Raw genomic sequence first — 11494 nt, 5'->3', positions numbered from 1 at the left:
ACTATATATAAATATATAACTATAGTTTTTGTACGTAGTTTATACATTATAAAAAATACATAGTTTATATATTTATATATAGTTATATATCACCATATGTATGTATCCATACATGTATGCATGCATGTGTGTGCACATACATATATACATTTTCCGACACTGATAAATACCATAAAGTAAAAAGGATACCATGGAATCAGGCAGTGATTTGTGCTGGGGGCTTCTATTCCAAGTAGGTGGTCAGTGCAGTCTTCTCTGGAGATGTTAGCAGAGTCCTCCTAATTTGAGCAGAGGTCAGATGAAACAGAAGAGCGAACCTTGTGAACATCTGAAGGAGGGGAATTCCAGGCCATGGCTCAAAGTGGTGGGAATAAGCTTTAGGGATTCAAAGAATAAGGAAAAAAACAGTGTGGCCGGAAAGAATCAGAGTTAGGGAAAGTATGATGGGAAACAAGACTGAGGTACACATCGGACCTTGTAGGGCCATGGCGAGGACTATGGATTTTACCCTAAGGAATCAGAAGAGTGACCTAATTTAATTTACATTTTCCAAGCTCTCTCTTACTACCCAGAGGGATACGGATGGTGGAAATGGAGGCCAGGCAGGCTATCACAGTGGTCCCTGTGAGAGATAATGGTGCTGCAGGCTAAGGTAGAGATGTTGAAATTTAGATACACGCAACTTGCTAATGAATTGGTCATTGATGTTAGTGTTTTACTATTTATCTATGATAATATGCTTGGGGATGAAATGCTTCTTTGTAGGTCTTTGGTTTTCTCACATTATTTCCCAGTTTTTGTTTTTGTTTATTTATTTTTGAGACAGAGTCTCACTATATCACTCAAACTGGAGTGCGGAGGTGTGCTCACTGCTAACTGTATCCTTGATCTCCTGGGCTCAAGGGATCCTCCCACCTCAGCCTCCCAAGTATCTGGCACCACAGGTACATGCCACCACACTTGGCTAATTTTTGTATTTTTTGTAGAAACAGGGTTTTGATATGTTGCCTAGGCTGGTCTCAAACTCCTGGGCTCAAGTGCTCCACCCACCTCAGCCTCCCAAAGTGCTGGGATTACTGGTGTGAGGCACCACACCAGCCTAGCTTTAAATTTCACCTGGAGTTAGCTTTTCTTGTTTTTTCCCTTCATCTAAATTTATAGCAGTGATTAAAGCTGTTTCCTGGCTCCACAATCCGAATTGTATACGGTAAGCCATAAGCTTGCCAGGCTGCAGAGAGTCTCTGGTCCTTCTTCACAGGCCAGAGAGAATATTTCACCTTCTTCCTCTCCTTTAATGACACGCACCTGCTCCATAATCGCACTCTTACCAGTAAATTGGGCTTCTTTGTTTATAGATTTTGTTCCAGCACATGTCATATGTAGAAGGACCCTTCTCGCATTTCCTCACATGTTAATCCCCTGAAATATGTTAGGGTTAAGTCTTTTTCTATTCTCAGAGTTGGTGACTCCATGGGTGACTGGTAATCTCTACTTCAATCCAATATAATTGATTTTCTGGTTACAGTTTTAAAGGGTAATTTAATTCCCCTTACTTGCAAGTTCAAGAATTTAATTTGTGGTTCATCCATCCATCTTAAAGATAATTATGGCTAATCAGCATTTTCAGTATGCGTAACGACTATCCTTTGTATCTGGATATGGGGCAAACGAATGAGGTAAATGTGAATCCGAAAAGTAAGTACGGTTTTCAGCATGACTTTATTCTTCTAATAAAAATGTTTTAAATACAGAGATTGATGGGAATAATAATAATGTTTAAACAAGTTTAGAGATTAAACATACAACATGAGGACTATAGTTAATTGTATGGTATTTGGCATTTGAGATTTTTGTTAAATATAGTAGATTTGTCACAAAAAAGTAACTATGTCAGATTATAGATTTGTTCATTTGCTTTTACTACAGTAACCTTTTTACTACCTCTGTGTTTCCTGTAACATCATGTTGTAAACCTCAAGTATACACAAAAAATTTATTTTAAAAATGAATAAATTACATGGAAACACAATTTTTATAATATAGGACAAGACTGAAAGACTGTTAGTGTTATTCATTCTAAAATAGATGATATTATTGTTCCAGCATTAAGTAGTTCTGTTAAAAATGCACCTTCTTGTTAGTGAACAAATTTATAGAACCCTACTGTGGAATATTTCAAATAACAAAATTATTTTAAAATATAAATATGAAATGTTAGAAATTTCAATAACATGGAAATGTATTAATTTGAGATACTGTGTTTAACACTTTACCTGCAAATAAAATGTGTAGCTATTTGGATATATGATACGTTTGAGTTAAATTATAATCTCCATCTTACTAACTGGGTCTATGTTGATAATATTTATTAGCATTCAATTTTTTGAGATTAACGTTTTTTAAAAATTTGAGATGGGTCTCTCTCTCTGTCACCCAGACTAGAGTACAGTGGTGCGATCTTGGCTCACTGCAACCTACGCCTCCCAGGCTCAGGTGATTCTCCTGCCTCAGTCTCCAGAGTAGCTGAGACCACAGACACATGCCACCATACCAGTCTACTTTTTGTGGAGACACAGTCTCCCTATATTGCCCTGGCTGGTCTTGAGCTCCTGGGTTCAAGAGATCCACCCGCCTTGGCCTCCCAAAATGCTGGGATTGCAGGTGTGAGCCACCATGCCTCACCTGCAGATTAGCATTGTTGCTAATCTCTCAGAAGTAGCTGTTGCAATGAGACCACATGAAGGAATCCAATGTATTTTCTCTATTGCTTCTTCACCCTCTCTTCTAAAGGCCAGTCGTAAAGTATGTTCGCATCTCAGAGGGAAACTCTGAGGAAAGATTAATGCTTTAATTTCTGAGAAAAATCAGTAAAAATAAATAGAAAACATTTTGAAAAAATATGATGCAGTTGGGCGGCAGTTATATATGACAATTGAAACAGGAATAAGGAAATGATAAATGGAGTTTCAGAGATGCAGCTAGCGTTAGCCTACACCCGAGCAATACAAACCAGAAGGCTTTTGAGCAATCCCTGATGTTTCAAATATTAGAAAAATTAGCTTCAACTAATCTAAACTGTAGGATGTCATGCAAAGTAAAGGAAGAATAAAATAATGCACAAAACCCTTGTATGACTAAGTGATAAGAATTAACATCAGTGTAGTGTGATAGATTAGACATAATGAGCACCAGCGCAATGAACATCTCCTCCTCTCCTCCAGATGATTCCAGCCAGCACATCACATTGCTTTTTTATAATAAAATGGATTCACCTTCTGTTTGTAGCCCGTCTTTCTCCATTTTTGTTCTTAGTTGTGACATTGGGTCTTTACTATCCTTTTCATGTTCTTTCACTTTGTCCTTTGTGTGTGTGTGTGTGTGTGTGATTTATGCCTATCTTAAATAGTCTTATTCAGAACTGCCTCTTATTGTCTTTTAAAAAATCAGCGTATTGAACACGTGCCCTTGACTTGCTAACACTGAGGACTTAGCATCCGGTCACCGCTGTTATTGTAAACTCACAAACATTCTCCAGCCACAGAAATGATGGAGAGAAAAGAATCAATCATTTTTAAAGCTGAAATGTGACATTGGTCATTTTCTATTTTGGTTTGTAAACTCAGCATTTTCGTAGAAGCTTCTTAAATTAGCCTTGAATTGATTTTCATGCAACCAGCTCTGCAATTTTTGTTTCCAGTCTCAATTCTTTTACTGACAGGTTTTTAGACGGGGCGAACTTTATCTCAGTACTTTGTGACTCTCACCTGGAGGAGAAGTATGGACCCCTGACATAGTCAGAAGTAATTTGCTTTGCATTTGAATTGCATCGAATCTATAAATATTTATTGACTGTTTAGAGTGAACAATTGCTAAAAACCACATGCAAAGGTTAATGTTGAACTCTAAACATATTGAAGCTCTGAGACCACTACAGTCTCAGCTGTGTGTGTGTGTGTGTGTGTGTGTGTGTATTTGTGTAAACATATGCGTGTATTTCTGTGATTTCACCTGGGAATGAAATTTCTAGGTCACAGCATATGCATAGGCTAAGCACAGGAAATAGTGCCCTATCTCTATTCACCATTGGATAGCTTCCTTTATAAAGTGGCTGTTCAGATCTGTTGCCCATTTTCTAGGAGACTGTCTTCTTTTTTTTTTTTTGAGATGGAGTCTCGCTCTGTCGCCCAGGCTGGAGTGCAGTGGCTGGATCTCAGCTCACTGCAAGCTCCGCCTCCCAGGTTTCCACCATTCTCCTGCCTCAGCCTCCCGAGTAGCTGGGACTACAGGCGCCCGCCACCTCGCCCAGCTAGTTTTTTGTATTTTTTAGTAGAGACAGGGTTTCACCGTGTTAGCCAGGATGGTCTCGATCTCCTGACCTCGTGATCCGCCCGTCTCAGCCTCCCAAAGTGCTGGGATTACAGGCTTGAGCCACCGCGCCTGGCCAATTGTCTTCTTTTTTAAAAAAAAAAATCATAAGAATTATTTATATATTTCAGATGAATCCTTTTCATATAAACTTATTATGAGATCTTCAACATCTCTGAGTTTATTGTGCTTTCATATTGTTAACAGTGTCTTTGAATGGACAGAAGTTATTAATTATAATATCTTCCAGCTTTTTATTTTTCAATTTTGGTTTTTGATATGCTAAAATATAGTTATGGGAAGAGAATATCAAGCAGCCTTAGGTTTGAATTCAGTACAATAAAGGTCGCATTTCTCTTTAATATAATCAAATCATTTATCTTAATTATGCACTTCTCCCCTCCTTGAGGCATCTTTTTCGTGATTAGCCTAAGAAGTCCCCAGTGTACTTTTCTATGTCCAGTAGTAAATCTTAGTGATCATTGACTGAGGTCAGAATTCAGATGGGATATTTGAGGACAAGAGAATGTGATTATTCATCAATGTACAACAGTTTATTTCTTTAAAATAGGCTTTAGCATGGTCAAACTAGAGAGTTGCTCTGGCTTCAACATGTGAGAAGTCTAAATAGACTCATTCTTTCTGCTCCTTCTATGACTGAGGCACATTTTCACCAATGACTTTGGTTCAGGGAAAAGTGACTGAATTTTCTGCCCATGACACTATTGCTAACAACAGCTGCCTCTTTGAACCACGATAGTTCTTTGAACCTGAGGGAGAATAGTCCTCTTCCTCCCCTCCATTCCAGGACTTTGCTTAATGAAGAACATTGCATAACAAACTTAGAGCTGGGCCTTCAGATTCCCTGCCTTCTATATTAACCAACACCCCTAATTCTGCAAGGCAAAGTTTTCCACCAGGCTGTGGACAGGGCTCACGGTCCAATGCTTGACATATAGAAGATAACTTTTTCCCTTCAATCTCCTGACTTGGTCATGGGCCCAGCCTGCGTGCCCTGTCACTTTTCTGCCCCAAGTTAATTTGTGGTTGGGCTTTGCCAGTTTTTCTTTGCCATAGTGTCAAGGTCAGGGAGTGTCCTTGTACTCTGCCAGGCAAATTTCTATAGCTTTGAATTTTAAAGAGAAGGTTGAAGATCTTGATTTCTTTATTTCTGTAAGGCCCCTGCATGAGTTATGCAGTTGTTCCCAATTAATTCTCAATAATATTCAAGCACAGCACATGAATAATTTGCCATTAAAAATTTAAAGTGTAATCTCAAAGGTCTTTCTGCCACAAAAGTAGTGGAAAATTGGCATAGGAAAGAACCAGCTTTTACTCCATGACAGTAACATCTGTCACTTATAGTAATTTCCTGAGAATAATAAACATGAGGAAAGGGTTTGGTGCTGGGTCTCTACTTAGCACCCAGACAAATTATTTAGATGCAAGACCTTAATACCATTACATAAGTGGACAGGTTTGGTTAAACTCAATAAACATGGAAATGTTGGGCATTTGTTTCACAAGATATCCAGTGCTGTGAAGTCCTGAAATTCATTATATCTGATATAGCATGGCAGGTAAATTGATAGAAAATTAATTGGAAGACAGTTCCAAACGTAATAGCTCAGTGGAAACATCCAGAATCAATTAACCAAACTGCAACTCATTTTAATTGGACACACTCTAACCCTGAAAAGGCACTGGGAATCTTTAATTAAGCTTTCAAGCCCAATCCTATTTACATTAGCCATGTTTTTCAGAATAGTTACATCTGAAAACAAAGTTATTAACTTGAAACGTAACAGTAAAGGAAAAATTCTAAATATATCTATGACACAGCGGTTTGTGTCTAATTAGACATTATGTTTTCTGGTCATTTAAAATGTAGCTTAAAACTATATGGTTAGGTAAATAACTTGTACAGAATTAAGATGCCCTGTTTGTAAAGTTGCATACTGATTTTCTTCTCACTCTTACAAATATTATCTAAGCATATATTTCTCATGTATTTACATTTATCTTCTTCTGCTACTCACCCCACACTCTGACTTTCTTCTTTACTGCGTATTTATTTTTATTATGTTGTGGTAATCTTGTGTTCCCCCATCTAAATTTATTACTAGCTCTTTTTGTCAGCAAGTTTGATTTCATATAGTTTTATACCTTCAGTGCCCAGAAAGAGCTGCTAAATAAAGCTTGGAGAGCTGAAGTGCCGTTCAATCCAAAGATGATCTGAGGCATGCAAGAAAATGGAAAAGTCCTCTTCTTTTACCAGAGAGTGCTGTGAAGTGCAAAGAAACTTCCTTGGAATGAAAGGCTCTCTGTGGGTCTGAATCCTACCTCTGCCTCTAACTAAATGTGTTTATTCTAATATTTCCTCAGATGGACCTGTGGACCGATCTTTGAAATTCTCTATGCCCCTAGTTTCCCATCATCCAAAACAAACTAAAATGAAAAATTCAGTTAGAACAGCTGGAAATGGACTTTAGTCAGTCATTGGACCCCAAGTTATTTAGTTGTGTTGTTACTGGCAGAATAAGATAAGCCCCTGAGTTAGGGAGACTGTGCGTGTTTCAGAGCAGCACATGTATAACGATGTGATTTAATGTTACTGTATACCATTGACTGTATACCATGATTTAATGTGGGATAATACAAAGTAAATTAAATATACCAGGAATACACCTTTAATTCAGAGTTCACAGAATGTGGCCCCCTGCAAAAAGTTCCTGTGCCAATGCGAAAACCAGATGTGAGCTGGACCTTACCCAGGGAACAAATATCCAACAAGGATGCCGAAAGAATCTTGGCCAAAGACTTTGGACCCTAGGAGCTCACTGAGTTGAGTCAACAGAGTGGAAGAATAGAGAGGTGTGAAGATAAAGGAGTAGCAGCTCTGATATGGAAGAAAAAAAATATCCTGAACATAAGGCAGAAGAGACACTTCAAGAATGGCGGGGTCCTCAAAAAACTACAAATAGAACCACCATGTGATCCAGCAATCTCACTAATGGGCATTTATTGAAAGAAAAGAAAATCAGTTTATTGAAAAGACAGCTGCACCCCTAAGTTTATTGTAACACTATTGACAATAGCTAAGATGTGGAATCAACCCAGGTGTCCAATAACAAATGAATGGATACAAAAGTGGTGTGTATATGTAATGGAATACAGTTCAGGCATAAAAAAGAATAAAATCCTGTCACTCAGGGCAACGTGGATGGAACTGAAGGGCATTATGTTAAGTGAAATAAACCGGGAACAGAAAGTTAAACACAGCATGATCTCACTCGTATAAGGAATCTAAGGAAAAGGTGATCTCATAGAAGTCAAAAGTAGAGCAGAGGATACTAGAAGATGCGGAGGGTACAGGGAAGGGGCACAGAGATTTGTTAAAGGATATACTATCACAGCTAGATAGGAGGAAAAAGTTCTAGTGTTGTATGCCACTGTAGGATGACTATAGTTTACAGTAACCTGTAGTTTCAAATAAGAAGATACTGAATGTTCCCAACACTAAAAAATTAGAAATGTTTGAGATGATGGAGATGCTAACTACTCTGATCTGCTCACTACATATTACGTATATCACAACACCACTACGTACCCCATAAATATGAACAATGATTGTGTGTCTATTAATTTTTAAAACAGAACAACGAAAAGGAATAAACAACTAAACTGGGCACCCATATTAAAAACTTAAGAAAAAATGGCAGAAGTAAATGTAAATGTAGAAGGAATTAAACAAGAAGATTTCCAGGCATTCTGAAACTCTGTGATGAAATTAACACCATCCCTACCATGCTCACTTAGGACAATGGCAATATGTTTACACTCTCTAGATTTATAAATAGATTTATAAAAAGAACGGCCAACACCCTTAAGACCTTGGCATCCTTCATGGAGGAGAAACAAATTATGTAAATGGAAACATTTTGAATAAACATTTAAATGCAGCAATTTGGATATAGTTATAGCTATGAATCTGAATTCTGATTAGTGTTAGTGTCTGTAAGTCCAGAATTCTCAGGAATTCTTTGAGGTTCCTTTCCATAGTCTTTCATTATTTGCAAATATATAATTAGTTTATTAGAAATGTTCACTAAATTCAGGCCTCGTTCTCAGTCTCAGAGACCCAAGCATCTCTGTGGGGCAAAAGGGGCCCCCTCATTACCCTTGAAGCACTATGCCCACATCTCCCACTTCAATGTATAATGTGGTTTAACAAATGAATGAAGGAATGGATTTAATAGTTACAACACAAATTATTTGTCTACCACTGTTCTTTGTGCTGGATATACAGTAGCAATCATAGTAGCCCTTGTTGAATGAAGGCTAGGTTAAGGAGCTACCTAAATGATTTGGAAGAAATGAAGTGAACATGTTTTAGGAAATGAGAATTTATATGTAAAGAGTACATACAAGGTCTTGGTGATGAGACAGCATCATTTATCCAAAGATGGAGCTTCTTTTTAGAGGCCTCACAACCATCTAACTGCCTCTCAATAGAATTGCCAGGTTATTTAGATTAGGGTACTATTTTCCCGCTTCAAGTTCTGAGTATTAACTTGGAGTATTCCTGGACACAAATTTATGTATGGGTCTACCCAGGGCTTACACTCCTATCACGACAGTGCTAATAAAGTGTTGGTCTAGTTATCATCTGAATTAGAATCTCCTGCAAGCCTTCTTAACTCTTGAGATTCACAACCCTACTTTTGGACCACAGAACCAGTATTTCTTGGAGCAAGCTACTGAGTCAATTTATTAGAAGCTCTCCATGTGATTATGTGTTACTCATATTTCTTAAAGTTTGAGAACTTCTACCTTAGAATAATAGGGTCTGATTCCAACCAAACATTGTAGACCTCTTCAAGGGTGACTTGATAAGTACATATGGTTATATATTCAATAAGTGTTATATCACTTATTTCTGTATTGATCCCCTTTTGCAATTTTGTTAAGAATCTTTCCAAGCATAAAACACTGAACATAGACTAACCTTTAGAAAAACAATCACTCGGAAATATGTCAGACAAAAACAAATAATCTGACATTCAGTTACCATCTTTTCAATGAATGGGTAACAACCAAAGGACCATATCAGTGTACCGTCAGAAGATCTCAAGGATTCCTTCATAATTCTCACAAAGTTAAGACTCTACCAGAATCAAGATCAGGTTTAAATATGAAGGACAAACCACACTTACCCAGCAATATATACTTATTAAAATTCCCAGAAAGTAGTTTCTACATTAACATAGCGATACATGTCACTGTTATTTTGAATGAGAGTAGTGTATGACCTTTATTTTATTCCTCAATTTAAAGATCAATAAATATTTTTTAGAAAAAAATATGTAACATAGTCAACTTTAAAATAAATTGAATTAAAGTTGTATCTTTCTTGGAGTCTATATTTGGCCATGAATTGTGTTTCCAAAATTATATTTGCTCATCCATTTCTTTGCTGTTCTCTGTAAGGCCTCAGTTTTGTTTGGTCTTTAAATCCTGAATAAAACACCTAGGAACATGTTTCCATTTGCAGTATTTCCCTTTTAGGTGGAACGGCCACCAGACAGAGAGGCTTTCTGGGCTGCATTCGGTCTCTGCAGTTGAATGGGATGACCCTGGATTTGGAAGAAAGAGCCCAGGTGACTCCAGAAGTGCAGCCGGGTTGTAGGGGACATTGCAGCAGCTATGGGAAGTTATGCCGCAATGGAGGGAAATGCAGAGAAAGACCTATTGGGTTCTTTTGTGACTGCACTTTCTCTGCATACACAGGGCCATTCTGCTCAAATGGTAAGTGTGGCATGGAAGACTGTAAGAGGAAAAATTATTCAATGTGAATTAAATGTCTGCCACTTCTTTTCTTTCCAGCTGTTTGAAACAAACAAAAAATCAATTTCTATGTTTCTTCGGCAAAGAATCTATTGAATGTAAAGAATAGATACAAGATCCTGGTGATAAGACAGCATCATATATTCAAAGTTGGAGCCCATCATATTTCATTACTTAAATGTTTGACTCAAACTAGTCTTTGTTGATGATAAATCCATTGATAGTCACTTTTATGTATTTTAAAGTGTTAGTTGCTCAGTCTGCTTTTTTACACCTAACATTGATTCTCTTAAATAATGTGGTTGTCAACAACCTGCCCCATGGTGCCATTCTTTATTTTAAAATAATTTAAAACATTACTTTTGGTTTTTTTTTTTTTTTTTTTTTTTTTGGAGACAGAGTCTCACTCTGTCACTCTGTCACCCAGCCTGGAGTGCAATAGCACCAGCTCAGCTCACTGCAACCTCCACCTCCCAGGTTCCAGCGATTCTTCTGCCTCAGCCTCCCGAGTAGCTGGGATTATAGGAGCCCATAACTATGCCTGGCTTATTTTTGTATTTTTAGTAGAGATAGGGTTTCACCATGTTGTCCAGGCTGGTTTCAAATTCCTGACCTCAAGTGATTCGCCCGCCTGAGCCTCCCAAAGTGCTGGGATTACAGACATGAGCCCCCATGCCGGGCACTGTTGCTATTATATTTGTTGAAGATACTCAACAACGCAAGGATATTTCAGATGCATTTATTTTTATTTTTATTTGTTTGAGTTTTTGGGCATATTTTTTCCAGAAATATAAACAGTATACCATTAAATATTGATGCATTAGACACACTTATACGTTAATCATACATTTTATTGTATGATATGTTGAATATCTGCTGGTGAAATAAAATAGCAGAATAGTTTTCAGCTTCTCTCATTCTCTGACATATGTCGTGGAAGAAGGAAAGAACAGTTGTAGGATTAAGTGTTCTGGACAGACTTCTATGAATATACAAACGTTTATTCTTTCATAGTTCCTCATAGAAGGCTGACATCCAATTTAAATTCAATTACTTTAAAGTGTGTCTTGGCTATTGAACCTTTTCCTGAAGGAGGCTAACAAAACTTGGCTCCAAATTAAAACAACTCCTAATCCCAGCACTTTGGGAGGCCGAGACGGGCGGATCATGAGGTCGAGTGATTGAGACTATCCTGGCTAACACGGTGAAACCCCGTCTCTACTAAAAATACAAAAAATTAGCCGGGTGCGGTGGCGGGCGCCTGTAGTCCCAGCTACTCCGG

The 11494-nt window shown here is 37.7% G+C and overlaps 1 protein-coding gene across 2 annotated transcripts in view; it reads left to right on the top strand.

The window, feature by feature from the left end:
• CNTNAP4 (contactin associated protein-like 4) overlaps positions 1-11494 on the top strand; it is a 279155-nt gene that overhangs the window by 245518 nt on the left and 22143 nt on the right. For both annotated transcript variants that reach the window (XM_011945986.1, XM_011945987.1), the window contains one exon: positions 9934-10173. In XM_011945986.1, the coding sequence (XP_011801376.1) occupies positions 9934-10173 (240 nt within the window). The remainder of the gene's footprint in view (positions 1-9933; positions 10174-11494) is intronic.

Source organism: Colobus angolensis, unplaced genomic scaffold (genome assembly GCF_000951035.1).
Source record: "Colobus angolensis palliatus isolate OR3802 unplaced genomic scaffold, Cang.pa_1.0 Scaffold248, whole genome shotgun sequence".
Classification (NCBI taxonomy): Eukaryota; Metazoa; Chordata; class Mammalia; order Primates; family Cercopithecidae; genus Colobus; species Colobus angolensis.
The sequence above is the reverse complement of the archived record's forward strand: the minus strand, read 5'-3'. Positions and strand labels throughout refer to the sequence as shown.